The sequence below is a fragment of the Lampris incognitus genome, chromosome 13 (assembly GCF_029633865.1).
Source record: "Lampris incognitus isolate fLamInc1 chromosome 13, fLamInc1.hap2, whole genome shotgun sequence".
NCBI lineage: Eukaryota > Metazoa > Chordata > Actinopteri > Lampriformes > Lampridae > Lampris > Lampris incognitus.
The window spans coordinates 25,635,476-25,658,966 of record NC_079223.1 but is presented as its reverse complement, the minus strand read 5'-3'; the positions used below and the strand labels follow the sequence as shown (position 1 = coordinate 25,658,966).

Below are 23,491 nucleotides of genomic sequence, written 5' to 3'. Positions count from 1 at the left end.
GTACATATTTGTATATTTTTCTTAACTCTCATATTGACAGTTTTCAACTAGCCTATACAGTATACTACAACATCATCATAGAATTCCCGAAATTCAGTCATGGCTTTTGGTTTTGGTGTGCCACCCCAAGATTTTCAGTGGCCCCATTTGGCCACCTCTATGAAAAATTTCTGGGGGCGCCACTGCATACACGACAGGATTGTGGCCTTCTTAAGAAAACGCGTTTCGAACCTTTAAAGGCTCAAACTGCACGCATCAGACATGGTAGCAGAGCACTGCTTAGATTTTTATCAACCGTGCCATAGTTCAAATGTGCTGTGTTTCTGGCACGAAACATTTGCCTGACATGAAAGCCTCTGAAATTCCACACGCTCAAAAAAAAAAATCTTAGTCTAGCACACTTCGTTCATCTGGTGTCGACCTCTTCTGTTCGTTAGGTTGAGGTGAGTGTGTTTTGCATGAGTCACGGTGCTGTCCTCATGGGTGGGGCGCACAGCCAGGAAACGTAATTGCTTCCTCTTGCTGGCGCGAAGCCTGCCCCCGCCCCCGCCTCAAAAAATGTTGTTTTTTTCCAAAGCAAACTACGCGCAAACCACGCCCTATAGTGTGACGAACATTCAGTGAGAGCGCTGATTGATCAGCATTCCGTCGCTCAATTTATTTTTTTTTCATTTTCTTTTTGCTGGCACTCTTAAATTTCAGCGTTAATTCTAATATATTTAAGTCAGCATGTCGAGTTAAACTGGTCAACTTTTTAAACTGGTCGAGTTAAACTGGTCAACGTTAGTAAGGTAGTATGCTAAAATGTAGACAGCAGGCAAGCGCCCTCATCGTGTTGACCAATGAAATCAATTCTGAGGGCGACAGCGTATTCGTCCCCACTGCGAGGCGTGGTTACCGCTTAGCTCGGAGAGAGAAACGTGTTTCCCAGCGTTGTTACCGCTAAACCGTTGTTAATACTAATCGACGAAATCACTAAACCGTTGTTATTACTAAACCGACTGTGTCACACAGCATAAGAAGGCAGCGACTCCGATCTGTCGCCATGGCTTATCTCATAGAACACTGCAAAAATATTATCGTCTCTCTTAAAAGTATGTTTTACACGACAAACCTGCGTACGCGTCGTCCAGCTCTTCTGAAGTTATCCGCATAGCTCCTCGGATCAGTTCTCGTCACTTGGTCTATATCCCGTACTTTGTCTATATCGGAAGGCTTCCTGTCCCATAGCTCTTCTTGTTGGCTGGTATGTATATTTAATTAACCACAACACTACGATATGACTCATTAGCTTGAAATGACGTTTGTCTGCACCGCATTTTCTTCGACGAGGCGTCTACTGTGCTAAAACAACTTAGCAGCAGCGGCATTAATTTTTTAATACGTGACCAATTCTGTTTTCTATATTGCCTGCATAAACTCGTGCAGTTAGTAGGGGAGGCTCGGTTTTTGAATAGTTGTCAATGTTTTGCTTCATCTTTGGTCCGTAAGGTCGCAGAATAATCGGGAACCGTGTTCACTCTCAAAACAAGACCGGCTTGTTGAGAAAAAAAGGAGACTCCTTAATCTTCGGTATGTCACTTTTTTATTGGGTTGTGCGGTTTTTAAGTTAATGTTTTCTTGTTGTTGCTGTTTTACCACACTGGCCATCTCGGTATATGTTTTGTTTGGATGGACCCATATGTGAGTAACGGAGTTTACCATGTAAAGTGAGGCAAGTCTTGGGAGGAAGACGATTGGAGTATGCACTCGGCACTGTGGATTCGTGTAATACTGCAAAGTTTTGTCGAAGTTTTAGAGGTTAATGAAGTTAGACTTCTTTAACTGTTAAAAGTAATGGTCTGCCTCATGTTCGTAAGCTTTATGTCATGTTTACTTTGACTTTCTCTCGAGTGCTGTTTCTTTAAGAAGGGAGGTCTTTCTCCAGGCAGCATTTTTTTTTGTCTTGCAAATAAGATAAACTAAAAAGATATGCATGTTAGGGTTGGTACTCCTGTCTGTGCCCCTGACCAAGGCAATGGAAAGAAGAACTGGAGTTGGGCCCCGTGCGCTGGGATGGGTTAGATGCAGAGAACAAATTTCATTGTAACCTACGATGTCGTTGTAACTTACAATGACAAAATGAAGTGGCTTTCTTCTTCTTCTTCTAAAAGTCTGGCACGTTCATAGGAACCTTGTGCAATTTCCTTCCTGCATTTCTACAGCATAGTATGTTTACGCATAGTTTATTCTGTTGCATATTGTATGTTTACTCTTAAGATGAATGTCAATATGCTTCAGTAAAAAGGAAGAATGACAGCAATGTACATTGTCTCAAACTTTCTTCCACAGATTAGCTTACTTTAGAGACCAGTAATAATGAGCAATCTCATGTGCATATCTCATCAGGGTATTCCCTTTAAAGGCAAGCGTTTTTATAGATTCCCATCCCTGCCTTCTGTTTTGGTTCGTTTTTAGCTTGGTCTGTTACTCCTATGCCATGTTTTATATTCATTCAATTTATTTTACGTATTAACACATATTTTCTGTATTGAGTGTAAGGCACTTTGTAACTGTGTTTTCAAAAGTGCTATATAAATGAAGTTTTACTTACTTACTTTAAAGGATTATTTATTTATATGCTTAAATAATTAAAGCAGGATGTACGTCTTGACAGACAGACTGTAAAGGCGAGATAAATCTGGCTATCAGAAAGGCTGGGGTTCCTCTAAAGGCCTTTTTCATTAAATCTTCCTTCCTCCCCAGCTGTGCAGTTTGATAGCAGAACAAAGTGCATCGCTCAGCCCACTGCCTCTATATTTAGAGGAACACTGCTGCCCCGTGATGGGCGGAGTGCTTTACAGAAATAACTAGTGATTTTTTTTTCATGCCATGATTTTAACACTTCTTTTTCAGTACACTAAAGAGCTTTTTGTTTGGAACAATGTTTTGGAAAACATTTTAGAATAACACACAAGCATGTTTAGATTATGTAATTTCACCAATCAAATACCATGCAATTCTGCATTTCAGGTTTTGAGTTGACAGCCATTTTGGATTCCATGAGTTGCCTGGACGTATGAGGGAGAAGTGTGAGTGAAGATGCAGGGAGCCATAGCACGAGTGTGTATGGTGGTGGTTGCCGCCATCTTGAACAACCCCTTGCTTTTTCCTCGGGAAAACACCACCATCCCAGAACAGGATGACGAACTGATAGCTCGCATGCAGGAGCACGAGGAGAGGTTGAAAATGGAGCAGGCCAAGCTGGAAGAAGAGCTCTCGCGGCTGAACTTGAAACAAGATGAACGCAGCTCACATGAAAGCAGCTCACAGCACAGTTATGGCTGGTACTTCTGGTATGCCGTCTCCCTAGTCATCTTCTTGACTATCGAAGTATGCAGGGTAGATCTTGCATGTCAGGGAATCGACAATGATAATGTATTTACTGAGAGTGGATCCATTAGCTCCAGGACGCTGATGCTGGACAAAAGTGTCCTTAGCAACTTCTGTGATAGATGCAACTATATCTCAACCCATGAAAGCTGGAGGGTGAGGGAGTTTGCGGAGGGCTTTGCCGATGACCTGCTGGAATCGCTGAGAAGTCTATGCAACAGGGAGGTAGACATGGAAGTGGGGGACTTTGTGGGTGTTGGAAGTATGTTTGAGTCCTGGAAGGTGAGCAAGCCACTAACATGTGACCTCATTGTGCCTTTCTCTCCCCCTGAGCCATACTCCTTTCAGTTCCAACTGTGGTGCAGTCCCTCCGGGGACATTCCCCCTGGCATGCAGGGCTGCGGCAAGATCAGAGTGACCGGATTTTGGGAGACGGGGGAGGGCTGTCTCTGTGGCTCAACTAACCTAGGAGAGGACATGCTCTGTCTTCTGCACAACAAGAATGAAAGGCCCAGAGTGGACTTCAACTCCAGTGAACTGTTGTGCTCCAAGAACACATCCTATTTGGCCAAAGATCAAGTGATGAAATGGTTTCAGATCTCTCTGACCAAAGCGTGGGGACGTATCTCTCACAAGTATGAATTTGAACTCACCTTTCACAACCTGGATGCCGCTGGTGCTCTGAAGGTCAGATTCCGTTCAGGGAAAGTCATCGTGATGAACATCATCCCAGTTGTCCAGCTGGAAGATACAGATGCTTACTTTGTCTCACACTTCTCATCAGAGAGCAACATCTCCCCAGACCCGTATTGGGCCCTGTCCTTTGCTGTTTATGAGAGGAACTTGCTCAAACTTTTTGCTAAAAGCCTTCCAGAAAATTCCTGTCACTTACACTGCCTTCAGATTATGACTTTCCTACACAGAAAGCAGACGGGGCTCACAGGAAAGAGCGCCCTGACCAACTATCACTTTAAGACTGCTCTCTTGCACTTATTAATAAGTAAAAGTCCTTCTTGCTGGGGCATTGAGAGTATAGAGCACAGGCTTTGTGATGTGCTTGACTTCCTTCAGAGGAGCCTACAGGAAAAGAGGCTCCATCATGTTCTTGTCGGGAACAGTCAAGTACCCGCAGACATCCAGGTTCCTGAGATATTTCTTAAGTCAGAGCCGATCAACCTTTTCCGGCCTCTGGTTTTGCAGAGAGAGCTTTACAGAGACACTGTTACACACTTCCAGGAGATGCTCAGGAATGCCTCCGTGCTTATAAAGGAGTACACACCTCGTTTTCCAAATGGAGATGCCTTCCACAGACTTGGTCAAAGTTTTTGAAACAACTGCTTGTTTGGTATGTTAAAGATGGAATACCTTTTGTACAAGTCAAGTTATAGGGAGCTTTAAATAGGTAGCAGTTCATATCAGTCACGTTATCATGCATGTTAATCTTGTTGCAGCTATTTGCACATAATACTCAAGCACTGAAATGTCAGTATTAACAGAGCATAGTTATATATAGGTGTGGTTGATGTTGGTTTTGCTGCAATATTATGAGTAATTTAGCATCAACTTTGTGCATTCCAGACAATTGCTTTTCACTTCTACATCAGAGGTTATTTTACAGATGGTTAACGCCTTTGTATTTTGATACATTTACTGTAATGTTTAGTAGGGCTGTGCAATATGACTATATATATCGGACCAAAAACTATTTATTCATTGAATTTACACAAAATGTGCTATATCATGATACATATGTATCGTTATCAGGATATGAAATGACCTATATCGGGATATGAGATTTTGGTCATATTGCACAGCCCTTATATTTAGTGAGACGATATCAAGTATGTACAGAAGACGAAAGTGCCAAATTCTGTTTGTCACTTACCAAATGTTTTTGATAAAAAGAGCTAATTTTGAGTAAAACTGTTCTAGAGCAAGTCATGCTGCACTCTTTACCAACCATACAAAATGCTACCAAATATTTTTTGTAAAAAAAAAAAAAAAAAAACTTGTTAAAAACTGTAAAATTATTCTTGTAAAACTCATGTCACACCTTTAAAAAACAACTTGGGGAGGTATTCAGTAGACATTTCTGTCAGCGGTAAGGTACTTGAAGGATGATTTTGTGAATTCCTTTCACCATGACCACCCTGAGCATTGATATTGTACATTAATAGTTTGCAGTTGTTGTAGTTGGAGGAATGTCCAAGACATTTTACAGTGTTAAAAACACCTCATACTGTGGTCATCTTGACAGGAAAATTTTGCCTTACAATATGAAAATGTTTTACCTTTTTCCCCACTGTTGCTAATATATTGATGGCAGCTATAAAGACTTTTTGAAAAATTACTATTTGTTTTATATTGCCTAATAAGCAGAACTATACAACTCACACCACCACTGTGGCTGATATCAGTCTTTGGTAGTGCTCCTCTTACACAATGGAAACATCCTCTGCAGCTTATGGGAAAGGACAGTGTAGTGGTCTGTCTATGGTAATACAAACATCAATTTCAGATTCAGACCGTGGAGCTGTTCCGCATTTATTGCATGAAAAGAGAGGACGACTTTGAATTCAACATAAACATATCTTCTATGTTAGACTTTGAAAACAAATTAACACATCATCTTCAAATGCAAGACACCACACCTCTAGCACTAAAGTGATATATCCACCACCTGTGACAGAATTCTGACTCTGCGGTGTACTTTTAGAAAGTTATACCCTTCATCATTGTCTAACTGAAATGTAGACATTATTTTAGTGTTTGATGGAAATTTTTCATTTTGGAAACAGGTGAAAATTAACCCTATGACTCCAGACTTGGGATGAAATGAGTAGAATTTTTTTAAGTGGACGGTTAAAGGCTTCAGGGGCTCTTATCTACAGGCCGTAGTCATAGTTTGGTTTCCCGTCAACGTAAGTCTTGTAGAAAGCCTTGTAGGTGTCCTCACTATGCATGGTGGCTTTGACACTGGGGTCCTCTGACATACGTTCTGTCCACTTCTTAAGCTCTGGTGTTCCGTCCAAGCAGCTATGAAGACAAATAAAGTCTCATTTAGGGTTTTGTGAATCAAATTCTTAGCAAGACAGAAAATTAGGAAATTATGACTTTAGAGTCAACAGATTTCTCAAGGGTGATAAAGTTTTAAGTATCTTATGCCAAAATATTGTATAAAACTAATGTGTACTTACTGCTTCAACTCAAATATCTGAAGCCTTTCAAACCATGGCCACATCATGTAATCAATCATTGAGGTAGAATCACCAGCAAAGAACTTAGTTTTCTTATCGATCAGGTCCTGAAAAGAGCAACTGGAATTCAACAACTTTGTATAAAAACTTATGTGACATTGAAAACAAACTGGGAAATATCTAATTTCTTCAGAGTCAATGAAAGTGTTGACTTACCTCATTTAATTTGGTTAACTTCTCCCTTAGTTCCCCTTCTAGCCCCAAAACATTCTCACCATTCTTTCTCCCCAAGGGAATCTTATAGAAGTATGGTGTTATCTGTAGAAAACAACATATGGTGTGTGTAATTGTGTATGGAAGTATTAATATTATTTAGTAGCAAGACAAAGTTAAGTGACACTATCATGAAATATGAGTTTTTTTTAGTACACATTTTTATATTTTCATATTCAGTAGAGACTTTTATCCCAATTTACAAGAGATACCCAGATATATTCAGGTATAAATATAATTTCAAAGCCATGAGTAGATGGGATCCTTCCATCTATACCCAGTTAATCTAATTCAGGGTTGTATGGGACTAAAGTCTATCCTAGCAGACAACGGGCACAAGGCAGGGAGACATGTTAGGCAGGTTGTGAGTCTCGTTTCCATTCACACCTATAGGCAATTTAGAGACTCCAGTTCACCTAACTTGCAAGTCTTTGGACGGTTTGATTCTAATTTTATTTAACAAGTGTAGGTTCACCAAGCAATGAGTAGGATCCTCTTGCTTCACACTCACACCTGTGAGTTGCCCAGTACAACCATAATCTCTTACTGTTGGCTACTGAGCAGCTCCACTGGAGCAGATGGGGGTTAAGTGCCTTGCACAAGGGCACTTCAGTGGTGAGGGAGGGTAGAGCATCATTGCTTTGCTTCAACACCAAGATTTTACCTGTGGGTCCAGGGAACTGGCAACATTCCAGTCACAAGCCCACTTTTTCATTTTTAGGCCACTGCTGCACTAGTGACTGTGGGAGTAACTGCAGGAAACCTATGCAGACACAAGGAGAATATGCAAACTCCACACAGATGGGCTGACATTAAACTATGGACCCTCTTGCTGTGAGGTGAAAGTGCTAGCCGAGAAGCCACTATAATGCCCATTGCATATCATATCAAGTCCAAATAGTGCAAGTCTGCAATGTTGATCACCAACAGTGATGCAAGTAACAAATAGGAGACATAAATTAGCTGGACAATGCCACAAATAATCTGCAAAGTCATACTTATCTGTGGCTCTGATGGGAGATTTTAGGGAATTTGTGGCTCTGATAGAAGATTTTGTGGCCAGGTGAAAGATCATCTGGACCTAATGTACCTTTGGCATACCTTGGAGAACTTTTCCAGCATCATCTTCTGTTGAGCTTTTTCAAAGGGATCAGAAGGCAGCAGTTTCTTCTCAGAGTAAACTTCATCCAGGTATTCACAGGTGATTGGAGACTCATATACAACTTGGCCACTGGGTGTCTCCAATGTTGGAACTAGCCCAAGAGGATTCTTTTCTAGGAACCACTCAGGCTTTTCTTTTAGGTTAATGTTGATGGTGTCATACCTCAAGAAAAAAAAAATCATAAAACATGTAGACCAAATACAGTCAAAAGTATCAGGGGAAATAGTTTAGTTGTATGTTTTAAGCATCATAGCTAAATCTTGATTACTCAGCACTAATAACTAATCACAATGGTATTGAATAATGTAAGATTAATTATTCTTTACTCGATTCCTTTGGCATGAAGCACAAGCCTGGTCCTCTGGGCAAAGGGGCAGAATCTCATGCTGTAGAGTCTGATGCGCCCTTTGGGCACAGGGCCCGGGTTGGCACTACCTGAGAAAATGCACGTTTTGTTTGAGAAGTCGACCCAAGTCATGGTGACTTTGCAAAAACGTAATCATCGAATACCATCTCTGATCACATGTCTATGTTTACAAAAATTCCTTATCTAAGTCTAGGAATACACAGGCACTATCCTATACAACCTTTGCAAGAATTCCCAGAGCCATGACCACATCTTAGAATTAAAGCGACGTACGTGCATTGTTTATCCACATTTTGTGAGACTTAAATGAAACGTGAACTAACACAATCTGCAAGTATAGCCATTTCAAGTCCAGTTCTTTAAGTTACGTTCGTACGTTATGCTTTCTGCAGGGAAATATTCGTAGTAAATGAATAACTGAAATCTGGTACAAAGCAGCAATCGGATTGTTTCCTCTACAATAGGTTATGGCTAGGTTAATAACAACTGCTATTGTTGGCTAAATTGCTTCAGTTATGAAAAACGCGGTCACTGTAAACCTTACCTTTGGCGAAACACTTCTCAGTTATCATGTTCAGTTATATAAATTGAGAAAGAAATGAGAAGTTGAAAGAGAAAGAGGCCAATCTGAAGGGTTCTGGCTCTATAGTGTGAAATGATTCCTGACGCTGCCCGATAAATAACAAGCGAGCAACGGCTGATAGTAGCCAACTTCCTGTATGGGCGTGTCTACGGTCAGGGGGTAGATCCACTTCATATTGTGTGGTTGTCAAGGATACACACCCAGCTTCCGCACGTTTGAGTTTGGCAGAAAGTTCAACGACCGTTAAGCTAACAAATATAAATTTTTGTTTTTGTCGTTTTATATCTTGTTTGGTATAAATGGATGCCGTTGGACTTTTAGAAGTCAGGTATGACTTAAATACACTGGAAATGAAAGTCTATTGATGATTGTATAATATTATTGCTTGAGAGTGATTATGGCTGTCCATAATCAGCTCATCTCTGTTTTCTATTCGTAGGTGGGCGCAGGGTTTTACATACCCGAAGGTTGACTTTGTTGATAATAAAGTAGTATGTTACGCGTGTGGGAATCGCATGATTTTCCTGAACATAGAGACCAAAACGCAAAGTGTGTACCAGCCCCCTAGCAGAGGCATCGGCGCCTTCGCAGCAAATGGCAACTTTAAGATCCTTGCGTTCTCTGAGCATAGATCAAATCCATCTATATTCGTGCTAAACTACCCTGAACTGGAGTTGCAAAATGAACTGAAAGGTAAGGGGACGTTTCCCTCTGTTTCGGCAAACCTGCGCCATCCTCGTTTGATTTCACAATTGCATACTTAACACTGATTGTCACGAATGTGATGTGATGTTTTTTGTTGTTGTTTTTTTTTCTTTAGGAACGGCGCAGCTTGACTACACATCTCTGGCGTTAAGCGATGGTGGTCCTTATTTGGGCTGTTGCTCTTCTCTTCCAGACCACACCATAACAGTATGGTTAGTATAAGATTCGACTTAGAGACGAGAGAGACATTGGTTGTAAACGAACTCTTTACTTAGAACTTAGCAAAGTCAGGATACTCAGCCATCAGGCTACATCTACGTTCTCTCCAGTTCGGCTCATACTTAACATTACTTCCTAGTCTCGCCTCGTGAGAGCTCCCCATCAAAGACTAACCAGAGAGCATGCACATTAACATAAGTCCCAATACATTACACCCCTTTCCCCCAGTCAACAAAATCTGCCAAGTGGCGTGGAGGGTGCCGGTCTCTTGCCGGACGCTGTAGAGGGGTAGTGGGCACAGGAATGGCCACAGGACCAGAGGGATCTTCAACAGACCTGCTGGTCTCTGGTCGTGGCGTTTCAGACGAGGTAGACTCGAGCGGCCCATCTTCAGGTGACTGCTCACCAGGAACAATGGATTCTCCAGCGACCACATCCGTGCGTGCAGTCGCTCTACCACGCAGCTGATCCACGTGGCGTCAATGCATTTGCCCATCAGGTGTCTGCACTCTATATGAAACTGGGGCAGTAGGATTGGCTATCCCACCAGGGACCCATTTGTGTCCCCCAGTGTAGCTCCTCATATACACAGTGTCCTGTGGCCTAAAACATCTGTTTGGGCCTTGCAGCTTTTCTGTACTCACCTCCTGCTTGAGGTGCATCTCATTTTCATAGTCAGGATGAAGGCGATCAAAGGCTGTGGTAAGACGCCGGTTCATGAGAAGCTCGCCAGGGCTCTTTCCTGTTGCTGAATTGGGAGTCACATGCTGTGACAGCAGAAATCTAGCCAGGCGTGTCTGCCAGTCACCGATAGTGATCCTAGACAGGGCCTCCTTGGTTGTCTGGACCATACGTTCAGCTTGGCCATTTGAACGAGGATGGTAGGGGGCCGTAGTCACTGCTCTGATGCCATTCCGTCTGGCAAACTCTTTGAATTCTTCCGATGTGAAGGCCGCACTGTTGTCAGAAACAATGACATCTGGCAACCCGTAAGTTGCAAAGAGGAGCCTCAGTGTGCTGATCACTGCAGAGGAGGACACTGAACTCACCATGGCAACCTCTAACCACTTAGAGTGTGAGTCCACAATTATGAGAAATGTCTTCCCCTGGAATGGACCAGCAAAGTCAATGTGTAGCCGGGACCATTTCTTAGTTGTCCACTCCCAAGGGTGTAGCTGTGCTGTTGGTAGTGCATGATGAGTTCTCTGGCAGGTTTCACAGGATTTTACTGTCTGGCCACCAGGCATAACTCCTCCCCAGGCCCTTCATATGCACAATGCCTGGGTGTGCATCATGCAGCATGGCTAGTACCTCCTCCCTCACCAGGTTGGGAATAACTACACGACTCCCCCATAATAGGCAGTCCTTGTGTGCGGACAGTTCATGGCGCCGGGTGAAAAACGGCTTGAAACGGCTGTCAGGTGTATCCACTGGCCAGCCATGCAGGACCCAGCGCAGCACCCGGGACAGAACATTTTTTTTGCATTCAGTGGGGCTTCAGGCGCCATTTCCAGTGAGAGCACCTCCATGGGTGGAGGGGTCTCACGCATACCAGCGGGCAGTGGTAAGCGACTGAGGGCATCGGCATTTGCTAGCTGTTTGCCAGGGCGGTAGCACAATTCGTAATCGTAGGCCCGCAGAAGAACGCTCCAGCGTAGCATGCGTGGGGACAGGACGGGTGGCATGGGCTTAGAGTGGTGTAGCAGGCCCAAAAGAGGTTTGTGGTCAGTAAAAACCACAAAGTGGCGACCAGCAAGGTACTGGGGAAATTTTTTGACTGCAAAAATGACCGCCAAGGCCTCCTTATCTATTTGGGCATAATTTCTTTCAGTGGAGGATAGCATCCTCGAGGCAAAGACGATGGGAGCCTCCCGGCCATCAGACTCCATATGGAAGAGCAGCGCCCCCAAGCCATAAGGCGAAGCGTCACAAACAACGGCTAATGGCTTTGTTTCGTCATAGTGCGTGAGCACGCCATCAGCCTGAAGCAGTTGTTTTGCAGCAGTGTAAGCTTTTTCATGTGCGTCAATCCACTGCCAGGGTGCAGACTGATCCAGGAGGCGGTGCAGCGGTTCTAAGATGGCAGCCTTATTTGGCAAAAAACAGCTGTAAAAATTGAGTAGGCCTAGGAATGACTGAAGCTCCATTTTGTTCCGGGGTGAAGGCGCCTTCTGAATAGCCTCAACTTTCTCCATAGTCGGCTGCACGCCATCCTTGTCCACACGAAAACCTAAAAATTCAACTTGGTCAGCAGCAAACACACTCTTCTCCTTCTGTAGCCGCAATCCTGCTTCTGCGAATCGTTCCAGCACTGCACGAAGACGGTCATTGTGCTGGTCAACAGTCTTTCCCGCTATTAAGACATCATCCAGGTACGGTTGCATGCCTGGTATACCGGCGAGGAGTGTATCCATGAAACGCTGAAATATGGACACAGCTGTCGATACTCCAAACTGCAGGCGGCGGGCCCGAAACAGCCCGCGATGGGTGTTTATAGTGAGAAGCTCTGCAGCCTCGTCGTCCAGCCCCAGCTGCTGGTAAGCTTGTTTGAGGTCCAATTTACTGAAAGCACCTCCCCTGCCAGTCTGGAAAACAGTTCAGCCACCGTAGGAATGGGTTATACATCAGGTTTCACAACTGTATTCACAGTGCAGCGATAGTCACCGCAAAGTCTTAAGCTGCCATCCTTTTCTACTACTGGTACGATGGGTGTGGCCCACCTTGAGTGTCTCACGGGTTCAAAAATACCCTGAGCTACTAGCTTGTCAAGCTCCTCATCTAGCTTTGGCCGAAGGGCAAAGGGCACCGAACGTGCTTTAAAAAACTTGGGTGATGCTGTCGTATCAATATCAATATCAATTCGAGGGGTTCGTGAAGCCCCGAGGTCCTGGAAGACTTCTGCATATTCCGTTAAGATGGACTCCACGGATTGTAAGCATACTTGGCGCACCCCCATTACAGAAATGCCCAGTGCCTCAAACCAGTCCCTGCCCAGTAGACTTGCCCCCTGACCTCGAACAATAATCAGTGGTAAGGTCTTGTGATTGCCTTGATACTGCTCATCCACAAAAATCTTCCCATTAACTTGTAGTTCTGCTTGTGACCATTGTCTAAGCACTCTACTGTCCGTGTGCAGTAAAGGTGGCTGGTCAGGCCACAAGGTGTTGTAACTGCCCTCACTGATCAAGGAGCATGCGGCTCCAGAGTCCACCTCCATTACATGTGTTTTGTTATTCAGGATCACAGTGGCTTGATATGGCTTTTTTACATGAGCATACAGCTGCCTGCCCATGGTGTAAATGTCATATTCCTCTTCTTGTTGCCTAACAGTGTGTGTGTGTTGTTGGGATTGAGGAACTGTGTCAGAAGAATCTGCTGATGCGATATCCCTGCTCTTTTTAAAACAAACACGAGAAAAGTGCCCCCTTTTTTTGCAATAGTGGCATACAGCAGTGGTACATCTGCAATGTTGTTGGTTGTGTGTGCCTCCACAACGAAAACATGGCTTTGCACCACCTTCTGCTACTGTTTGTTTCACTTTCAAAACGGTTTGACTTTGTGCAGTCTGATGAACTTCTGCTGACTGTGGTGGTCCCAGCTGGCTTGGTTGTAGTATTCGCGCATTTAACGTGGCTGTTTCCGCTGCAAGGGCTTTCTCCTCTGCTGCTTTGAATGAGTTCATTTTCAGCCAGCAGGCGGCGCTGCAAGCGTTTCATCTAGCACCCCACAGACAATTCTGTCACGCAACATGGCTTCCAGTTGGTCACCAAAAGCGCAATGCACCCAGAGTTTACGGAGTTCAGCAATGTAGCTGGAGATTCCTTGGCCTTGCTTTTGTTTGCAATTGTGAAACTGAAAACGCTGAACAATTTGTGATGGAGGAGGACTGTAGTGGCGCTTCAAGGCCAATACTAAGTTTTCATAGGTGACAGCCGGAGGAAGGACGGGAGCGACCCCCGAACGTAGTGTAGAATACGTTGCAGCCCCACAGACGCTAAGCAAAATAGCGCGTTTCTTCTCCTCCCCATCTACTCCATTTGACAGGAAAAAACATTTCTGTCTCTCAACATACTCCTCAATGGCATTGCCGGAGCCTTCATCAAACTCTTCTATGCGACCCAGCATGGTCATGGTGATGTCGTTAGGCTACTCACAGATTCCTCAAAGCTGTAGTGTAGTAGAACATCGGAGGTTGGTGATTTCCCTCAATAAACTGTTCAGAACTGTTGGAGTTCGGATCCGCTTCGTCGCCAGTGTAAGATTCGACTTAGAGACGAGAGAGACATTGGTTGTCAACGAACTCTTTACTTAGAACTTAGCAAAGTCAGGATACTCAGCCATCAGGCTACATATACGTTCTCTCCAGTTCGGCTCATACTTAACATTACTTCCGAGTCTCGCCTCGCGAGAGCCCCCCATCAAAGACTATCCAGAGAGCACGCGCATTAACATAAGTCCCAATACATTACAGTTAGTGATGGAAAGCTATACACTACTTTTAATCATTCTCTATGAAGGCTGTGAGTAACTGTGAGTCTAACTGTGTAATGCAGGAACTGGAAAAGTGCTGAGCCAATTTGTAGGCAAGCCAAAGCTGGGAAGGATGTGATTACTCTGGTGTTCAACCCAATGAGTTGGCAACAGATTTGTGTTCTGGGCGCCACAACTGTCACCGTTTGGGACATTGAAAAGAGTGACAGCTTTCATACCATGAAACAAAGGTAAAATAAGATTTGTACTGCATGAGTGCACACCTTAAAACTCAACAGATGGCGTTTTCTTCTGTGTATTTAGATGCATGTATGCATTGTTGCATGTAGCCTTACACAATATAATGTATGAGTGTGTTTTTCTAAATATTTCTCCAATATTTCACAGTGCAATAGATCTCCCAGCCACCGATGGCTCCTTTGTTGAAAAAGAAGTGCATCCCTTTCACGCTGTCAATGGCAGACTCACCTATCTTGGCCCTCAGATGCCTCCATCAGCTATTGCAGGTCTCACCAGAGACAGGGCTGAGAACTTTGTGGTAGGCTGTTGTCCTCCTATAGTAACACAAAGATAAACTTAACCCCAACATAGGTGGACTATCTGCAGTTTGTTTTGGTGACTCAGTAACATTAATTTTTCTGTCCAACTTTGTGAATGACTACTGTTTGCTGTTCAAATAGCTTGTTTTGTTTTCAGAACCTCATTTATAGTAGATAATATTTATATATAATATAAATATATTTAAATACAATAAATATATAATGATAAATACATAAATATAATATACACTACCGTTCAAAAGTTTGGGATCACCCAAACAATTTTGTGTTTTCCATGAAAAGTCACACTTATTCACCACCATATGTTGTGAAATGAATAGAAAATAGAGTCAAGACATTGACAAGGTTAGAAATAATGATTTGTATTTGAAATAAGATTTTTTTTACATCAAACTTTGCTTTCGTCAAAGAATCCTCCATTTGCAGCAATTACAGCATTGCAGACCTTTGGCATTCTAGCTGTTAATTTGTTGAGGTAATCTGGAGAAATTGCACCCCACGCTTCCAGAAGCAGCTCCCACAAGTTGGATTGGTTGGATGGGCACTTCTTTGAGCAGATTGAGTTTCTGGAGCATCACATTTGTGGGGTCAATTAAACGCTCAAAATGGCCAGAAAAAGAGAACTTTCATCTGAAACTCGACAGTCTATTCTTGTTCTTAGAAATGAAGGCTATTCCATGCGAGAAATTGCTAAGAAATTGAAGATTTCCTACACCGGTGTGTACTACTCCCTTCAGAGGACAGCACAAACAGGCTCTAACAGGTACTATTTAATGAAGATGCCAGTTGGGGACCTGTGAGGCGTCTGTTTCTCAAACTAGAGACTCTAATGTACTTATCTTCTTGCTCAGTTGTGCAACGCGGCCTCCCACTTCTTTTTCTACTCTGGTTAGAGCCTGTTTGTGCTGTCCTCTGAAGGGAGTAGTACACACCGGTGTAGGAAATCTTCAATTTCTTAGCAATTTCTCGCATGGAATAGCCTTCATTTCTAAGAACAAGAATAGACTGTCGAGTTTCAGATGAAAGTTCTCTTTTTCTGGCCATTTTGAGCGTTTAATTGACCCCACAAATGTGATGCTCCAGAAACTCAATCTGCTCAAAGAAGTGCCCATCCAACCAATCCAACTTGTGGGAGCTGCTTCTGGAAGCGTGGGGTGCAATTTCTCCAGATTACCTCAACAAATTAACAGCTAGAATGCCAAAGGTCTGCAATGCTGTAATTGCTGCAAATGAAGGATTCTTTGACGAAAGCAAAGTTTGATGTAAAAAAAATCTTATTTCAAATACAAATCATTATTTCTAACCTTGTCAATGTCTTGACTCTATTTTCTATTCATTTCACAACATATGGTGGTGAATAAGTGTGACTTTTCATGGAAAACACAAAATTGTTTGGGTGATCCCAAACTTTTGAACGGTAGTGTATATATATATATTTCATTTCATTATTATTTATTCTGCTCATGGTAATGCACAGCTCCAGAAAGAACAAGCAATTCATGATCAAACACAACTCAATTTATACATTCCATGATTGAAAAGGAGCAGGGAGAAGAAAATCTTATTTTGCCTGCCTCTTACTCAAACCTAAATAAACAACAGAATTAACGGTCTCAATCAGTTACTCAACAACTAATACTTACAGCAACATGAGAAATTAAAAAGAATTAAAAAGCCATACACAATAATTCACCATCAACTGAAAACCCATTACCTGACAACTCCATATTGTCTAATTATTCTTTCCTTATACATTTTCTTGAACTGAAAGATATTTGTACAACCCTTTAGATCATTCTCTAAAGAATTCCACAGTTTGACGCCACATACCGAAATACACATTTGCTTTAAAGTAATACATGCATACTGATAAATTAAATGTCCGTCTATGGTCCTCGTCCTCTGAACTAAAAACATAAATTTTGTAAATCTTCTGGTAATACTCTGCTTTTTGCCCTGTAAATCACTAACAATGTCTGTAACTCAACTAAATCTTTAAGTTTCATTAATCCTGACTTAATAAACAGTCCGTTGATGTGTTCTCTTGGAACCACTTTATGAATAATTCTTACTGTGCCTTGCTGTAATGTAACCAATGGCTTTATGTTGCTCATGTACGTGTTGCCCCACACTTCTACACAGTAACTAAAATATAGCAAAATAAGTGAACAGTACAGAATTCGCACTACCTTGTAATCTAAAATATATATATATATATATATATATATATACATATATATATATATATAGTTATATATAGTTATATAGTAGCTATAGCAGATATAGTATTTATAGTGTGTGTGTGTGTGTGTGTGTGTGTGGGCGGGGAGGGGGGAGGCTATGATGGTCTGGCAGCCTGTCCAGGGTGTCTCCCTGCCTGCCGCCCAATGACTGCTGGGATAGGCTCCGGCATCCCCGCGAACCTGAGCAAGGATAAGCGGTTGGATAATGAATGAATGAATGAATTTATTGTAGATTCCAATTCTTTGATGCAAATGCCTGGGATGAAACCCGAATTTAATCACCCCAATCCCAATATTTCACACAGCCTCAGCGTTGCATTAAGGCCAGATTGACTCCCTCTGCCATCTGCTGGACAGCCACATCAGAGCTGTATGTGGGATGCAAGGAGGGCTTTCTGTTGCTTGTTGACCCAGAGAGCCTCTCTGTCTCCGTTCTTTTCAATCCCAGAGGTACATGCACATCAGCCGGTAGACCAATGATATCCCTTTTCTAGAATGTTTTACTGTGATGCTAGAATTTGTTAAAATGTGGTTTATGTTTCCAAAGCCATTAACAGCGTTTACACTGTTCTAAATATTACAACAAAAAGCTAAACTGAAAATAAATAGAAAATATATTATCCAAATTATAATAAGTTCTGCAAGTTGGAAAATGTTTTTCTATTTCTTTCTCTGCCTTGTTTTTAATTTTGCTCAGCTACAAGTGCCACTCCTGAGCTCAAAAAGGGTAGTTTTGAGAGTCTAGTCCTTCACGGGGATGGCTTGATTGCTGCAAGAGAGGTATTAACCTGTGTGCCCTTTGACCCTCACTAGGCCTCAGAAGGTTCATGGAAAAATACTGAATACCAAACCCTGCTCTCAGAAGATCTTATTTGCAGTATGATGTGTTTGAAATTCACATTCATTAATATTTAAATACTAATGTTTTACAGGAGAATGTGATACACTGCCTGCACATCAAAAGGGCTCAAATTGGGATCACACAAACATGGAACTTAGAGGAGCCTGTCACAACTGTCATGTACTCCCCTGATTATGAAACTTTAATTTTAGCTTCCAATAAAGTAAGTACTTCAGTTAATTGTAGAATATGTAGTCTGCATTCAGTGAAACAGGAATGCTTTATTATCGCTGCCTAAAATGTTTTGTGCACATTTATGACTGTATGATGAAGAACCTCTCGTGACTGTGGTGATTCAAAACCTCAGAAAAATGTTTGTTCTTGCTATCGCCACTCCCGCTCTTTATTCACTCTCTAGATTGCTCGACGAGTGCTGTTTTTCTATCGCTGCCTGATCTGTCTTGAAAGTCTTGAAAGTAAACAAGAAATTGATCATATTTCAAAAGCTAGCAAATCATTCTCTCCTGATCTTGGCATGGGAGAACTGAAGGAACACTGGATGAACCAAAAGTAATTCGCCTTCGCCACCATGCGGAAGTGCCATTGTCTCCAATGTTAAAACTCTGCTGTAAAAACACAATTTCAAGAGTAGGATTAATCACAGTCATAGCTGGAAATCATCTCAGTAGCTACAGTAAAACTTTTTCCATGGCTGAGCTGTTTTCTTACCATTGTTTATGAATGAAAATCAATCAGCAGAGCAACTATTAACCTTGATTAATTTTATATCATGAAAACTACGAATTTTAAACACATTTGAAGCCTTTTAATAAGGGCATTGAAATTATTATAGTGTGATCTCTTTCATTTCATGTCAGACTTCGTCACATTCATGCGAGTGTCTGCCAAGGAGGCTGCACATTCAGCAGACTGACAGGCAAAATGTTTTATTATTAGATAGATTTTTTTAGCTTGAGCACTGCATATTAACAACTTTTTCCCCCCCATATTTTACATTCAACCGACTTGGGCACTGCATAAACGTCTTATAATTTCTATCTGTGTGTGTATGTATTTCCCTTTTCCTGGTAGGCAAAAAAAGGGATAATTTGTCACCAAGTTCAAACACCGGAGAAGGGGAGATATGTACGCCTGGTGGAGATCTGCACTCTACTGAGTGCACTCTTGTAGTTTGCAAATATTTCTATTGTTTAGTTAGAACTGCCTAATCTCATGACCTTACCATATAGGATGTGGTTCACTACTGACCTATGTTTCTTTAGGGGCAGATTTATAGCTATAAACCAACTCATGGGAAGATGGACAAGGTTTTGGACATTCTCAGTGGCAACTTTGTGGCAGGAGCCTCACTGTGCATTGACGAGAATGTTTGTGTGGTAAAATATCCGTTTTGGCCGAGTGTACACAACACTGTCTGTATCTCACGATAATGTTTGTGATTTTACGATTGATCTTCTCATTGTGTGGTGATTTTGGGATTTTTACTGCTTGTTGCAGTCAGTGAGGGAATCTGGAGAGCTACAATTGTGGTCCACAGATGGCTGTCGCATTGGGTCTCTATCTCTTCAAGCTAAGGTCAGGTTCCCAGCACATTGACATTTAAAGATATTTGTAGTGCCATAATGACATCCTCAATTCCTAATTAGGAGTTAAAATAAATTAAAAATGGCAACTATCGGGAGTTAAAAAGTTCAATCAATTTCCACTTAGGTGAGCAGTCTGGCCTGCTGTCCTATTGCACATTATGCAGTTGCAGGAACAGTCTCTGGCCATGTCTTATTTATTGAGTTGATCAAGAAGCACCAACCACGCCTGGTCCACAAGATTCATCTTTACCATGGGCCTGTGGCTCACCTCATGCAAGTACCCACCATCATTGGGGCTCCATGGAGTTTTAATTTTGCACTAGTATTTATATTAACATATTTTTGTATCATATTAACAAAGTAGAGCAATTAGTAAGTTATCTTTAGTCATCAAATGTGGTTTGACAATGGAGGTTAAACAAAGTTCCATTCAATTCAAAGAGTGAGTTCTAGGAGCAAATTAAAACGCCTTTTTACATGGTTATACTGGGTTTCAGATTGGTGCCATTGTGCCTCTGTGTTTGTTTTTGCTTCTCAGTTTTGATCAAGAAGGGAACTACCTTTTCACCGGTGCCTCAGAATCACACATCTATTTACTTGATACAAGGCCGTCAAAGAGGTTTTCAGTCATAGGATACACAGGTAGATTTACTATATTACAGAACAGTTGACAGGCTAAGTTTCTGTATGTGATAGGATCTACTCCCTGTCTACTGAAGGAGAAAAAAAAACCTTAGCAATGACAGTATGTTTAGCTTCATCAGTATAATAACATGCCCTAGCATCCATCATTAGCAAATCCATTTCACATCACTGCAACATTATAACTCATAGTTAATGCTTGTTTTAGAATACTTATTGCATGTATGTATTCATTGTCAAAACCTTTGCAAGAGTACATTTCCACCAGTATTAGTTTGTTGCTTGGTTTTCCTCTCAGTTGTTCCTGGCTCCGTTTTGTCCCTGTCCACCCAGTACAACAGGGTGAATAAGCAGGTGGGAGTTCTTGCACTGTGCACCGGACAGAAGGACAAAGAGCAAGAGGGTAGCCTGCTTACACTGCTCACACTGCCTGTGAGGGACCTTACAGGTACTTTACTGGAGTTGTATTGGTGCTGGAGCTGTGCCTTTTGACTGACTGGTCCAGAACCTCAGTTAGCCTCTCGCTTAACAGGTCATGTTCCTTTGGGCAGCCTTATTCCAAAATAAGAGCGTTAATGCAACACAAGCAAGGATCTAGTCAGGAGACAACAACACAAGCAAGTGCCAAAAAACCATGTTCAAGTCTGATAGGACATATAGGTGTCAACAGGCAATGCACAAAGGCAATGCATGGTGTGCATAGAAGCTTTTTAAAAAAAAAAAGTTTATTAATTATTTTTATTAATACCATTAGGTGTCGAGGTGTTTGTGAAAGAGCTGGGTCTTTAGCTTCTTCTTAAAGATGGAGAGGATTGAATGGAGTTTGGTAACTCGTTCCACCAACGGAGAACTACAGAAAAGAAGAGTCTAGCTAGTGACTTAGGGCCCCATTGCGGCAGAAGTGCCAGGTGCCTTTCATTGGCAGAGTGTTGTGAGTGGGACTGAGTGTAGACCTGAATGAGGGAGTTCAGGTAGGCAGGAGCTGTTATAGATGCTGTTTTGTAAGCGAGCATCAAGGTTTTGAATTTGATGCGGGCAGCAACTGGGAGCCAGTGGAGGGATATGAACAGTGGAGTGACATGTGCTGTTTTGGGTTGGTTGACGACCAGACACGCCATCGCGTGTCATTTGCAGAGGTTTGAAAGTGCATGCAGGGAGATCTGCCAGTAAGGAGTTGCCGTAGTCAATGCGTGATATTACAAGGGCCTGTACCAGGAGTTATGCTGCATGCTGAGACAGCTAGGGTCTAATTTTCCTGATGTTGTACAGGGCAAATCAGCACGACTGAGCAATGGAGGCCATGTGAACCTTTTAGTTGGTCATCAATCATGATACCCAGGTTTTGGGCAGACTTTGTGGGCACGAGTCTGAGCTGGATATTGATCTATTGTAGTATGGATGGACTGGCTGGGATGACAAGGAGCTCAGTCTTAGATTAGTTAGGCTGAAGGTGATATTCTTTCATCCATGCAGAGATATCAGCAAGGCATGGTGATATCCATGCCAAGACTGTGAGGTCATCTGCTGGGAATGATAAGAAGAGCTGGGTATCATCAGCATAGCTATGGTATGAGAAACCATGGCAGTGGATGATTGCACAAGTGAAGTGGTGTATATTGAGAAGAGAAGGGGACCAAGCACTGACCCTTGAGGCACCCCTGTGGATAAGCTGTGCGGTTTGGACACGTCTCCCCTCCAAGATACTCTAAAAGATATCCCTGGGAGGTAGGACATTAACCAGCGGAGGGCAGATCCTGAGATACCAAGCTCAGTGAGTGTGGAGAGGAGGATTTGGTGGTTAACCATGTCAAAGGCAGCTGACAGATCTAGCAGCAATAAAGCTGAGGACTGACCAGCAGCTCTAGCCAAACACAGTGATTCCATTACTGACAGGAGTGCAGTCTCGGTAGAGTGACCCTGCTAAAAGCCAGACTGATTCAGATTGTTCTCAGAAAGGAATTCAGAAACTTGGTGAAAGACCGTGCGCTCAAGTATTTTTGATAAAAAGGGTAGGAGTGAAACCGGTCTGTAGTTTTTAGCCTGGGCTGGGTTGAGTGTAGGTTTTTTGAGCTGTGGGGTGATCCGAGCTTGCTTAAATGCAGTGGGGAACACACCCGTTGTCAGCGAGGAGTTGATGATGTGTGTGACTGCAGGGTTAAGTGCAGGGGGAATGGTCTGTAGGAGGTTGGATGGTATTAGGTCCAGCAGACAGGTAGTGCGATGAGAGTCCAGCAGAAGCTTGGAGACTTCCTCCTTGGTCAGGGGGGAGAATGAGGTGAGTGTGGCACTGTTAGCTGGCAGCGGCAGACAGAGTTGGTCAGGCTCAGAGAACTGGTAGCTGATGGCAGAAACCTTATCAGTAAAGTATGAGGCAAACATGTCTGGAGTTAGCAAAGTGAAGGTCGGAGGAGGAGGCGGGCTGAGGAGAGAGTTAAAAGCAAAAAACATTTTTCGAGCATCAGTGGCGCCACAGATCTTGTTCTGATAGTAAGTGATCTTAGCTGTTTTTAAGCTGGAGGAGAATGATGCTGGGAGACACTGATCGTCACTGAGGTCAGTGGACTCTGGTTTTATGCCATTTTCTCTCTGCTGATCTGAGTCCCGCCCTTTGCTCTCTGATGACCTCAGTGAGCCATGGACGGTGGGGGTGGGGGCGGGGGCGTTACGAGCAAGTTTGGATGCTAGAAGACAGAGATTGTTAACAGAGGAGGCTAGTGAGGAACAGAGTGTGTTTGTAGCCTCATTGACAGTGAGTGAAGAGAATTTATTATGAGGAGGCATGGAAGCCAAGACCTCATTGGAAAGCTGGGTCAGGGTAAGGGATCGGATGTTTCGGTGGAAGGAGATCATTTGTGGAGGAATGTGAGGATGTTCCAGTTAGGAGGTTGTGAATTGAAAAAAGAAGTGGTCTGAGAGATGTAGGGGGGTGACAGTCAGATTTGCTGTGGAGCAGTTCGGAGTCAAAATCAGATCAAGAGTATTGCCCACTTTGTGTGTGGGAGGGGTGGGGACCTGCTTGAGGTCAAAAGAGGACAGAAGAGACAGGAATTCAGTCGCTTGGGTTTTGTTAGTATGAATATTCATGTCTCCCATGACAATCAGTGGTGTGTCAGCATCAGGAATGGCTCAGAGTAACATGTCTAGTTCGACTACAAAGTTCCCCAGTTGACACCCTGGTGGGCAGTATATGACAACCACAAATAGCTTAATAGGAGCAGTAACCCTGAAT

General features: G+C 42.8%; 3 protein-coding genes across 4 annotated transcripts in view; 2 read left to right on the top strand and 1 right to left on the bottom strand.

Moving 5' to 3' along the window:
• Positions 1-757: 757 nt before the first annotated feature.
• On the top strand, positions 758-5,722 carry itprip (inositol 1,4,5-trisphosphate receptor interacting protein). Of its 2 annotated transcripts, XM_056291792.1 has the most exons (3): positions 758-1,246; positions 1,492-1,572; positions 3,013-5,722. In XM_056291792.1, the coding sequence occupies exon 3, from the start codon at positions 3,082-3,084 to the stop codon at positions 4,699-4,701; it is 1,620 nt and encodes a 539-aa protein (XP_056147767.1). In that variant the 5' UTR covers positions 758-1,246; positions 1,492-1,572; positions 3,013-3,081; the 3' UTR covers positions 4,702-5,722. The 2 variants fall into 2 exon arrangements, with proteins under 2 accessions (XP_056147767.1, XP_056147766.1); XM_056291791.1 differs by lacking the exon at positions 1,492-1,572.
• A 169-nt stretch (positions 5,723-5,891) lies between these two features.
• Positions 5,892-9,063, bottom strand: LOC130122779 (glutathione S-transferase omega-1-like). Its single transcript, XM_056291796.1, has 6 exons — positions 8,916-9,063; positions 8,331-8,439; positions 7,944-8,166; positions 6,786-6,887; positions 6,570-6,676; positions 5,892-6,408 (listed from the first exon to the last, which is right to left on the bottom strand). Exons 1-6 carry the CDS (start codon positions 8,941-8,943, stop codon positions 6,258-6,260), a joined length of 720 nt encoding a protein of 239 aa, XP_056147771.1. The 5' UTR covers positions 8,944-9,063; the 3' UTR covers positions 5,892-6,257.
• Positions 9,064-9,154: 91 nt separating this feature from the next.
• cfap43 (cilia and flagella associated protein 43) overlaps positions 9,155-23,491 on the top strand; it is a 31,865-nt gene continuing 17,528 nt past the window's right edge. The window contains exons 1-13 of the mRNA XM_056291922.1: positions 9,155-9,282; positions 9,394-9,647; positions 9,775-9,871; positions 14,432-14,599; positions 14,757-14,907; positions 17,478-17,640; positions 17,870-17,952; positions 18,105-18,236; positions 19,297-19,410; positions 19,532-19,609; positions 19,745-19,893; positions 20,159-20,262; positions 20,561-20,710. Of these exons, the coding sequence (XP_056147897.1) occupies positions 9,254-9,282; positions 9,394-9,647; positions 9,775-9,871; positions 14,432-14,599; positions 14,757-14,907; positions 17,478-17,640; positions 17,870-17,952; positions 18,105-18,236; positions 19,297-19,410; positions 19,532-19,609; positions 19,745-19,893; positions 20,159-20,262; positions 20,561-20,710 (1,672 nt within the window). The 5' untranslated portion in view covers positions 9,155-9,253. The remainder of the gene's footprint in view (positions 9,283-9,393; positions 9,648-9,774; positions 9,872-14,431; positions 14,600-14,756; positions 14,908-17,477; positions 17,641-17,869; positions 17,953-18,104; positions 18,237-19,296; positions 19,411-19,531; positions 19,610-19,744; positions 19,894-20,158; positions 20,263-20,560; positions 20,711-23,491) is intronic.

Bases quoted from the DNA above. Each gene is read 5' to 3' on its own strand.
- itprip (XM_056291791.1), top strand. From the start codon at position 3,082: ATGCAGGGAGCCATAGCACGAGTGTGTATGGTGGTGGTTGCCGCCATC.
- LOC130122779 (XM_056291796.1), bottom strand. From the start codon at position 8,943: ATGATAACTGAGAAGTGTTTCGCCAAAG. The intron at 8,167-8,330 runs GTAAAGAATAAT...TTTTTTCTTGAG, and splicing joins CTTCATGCCAAAGGAATCGA to GTATGACACCATCAACATTA. The intron at 6,677-6,785 runs GTAAGTCAACAC...TGCTCTTTTCAG, and splicing joins AGTTAACCAAATTAAATGAG to GACCTGATCGATAAGAAAAC.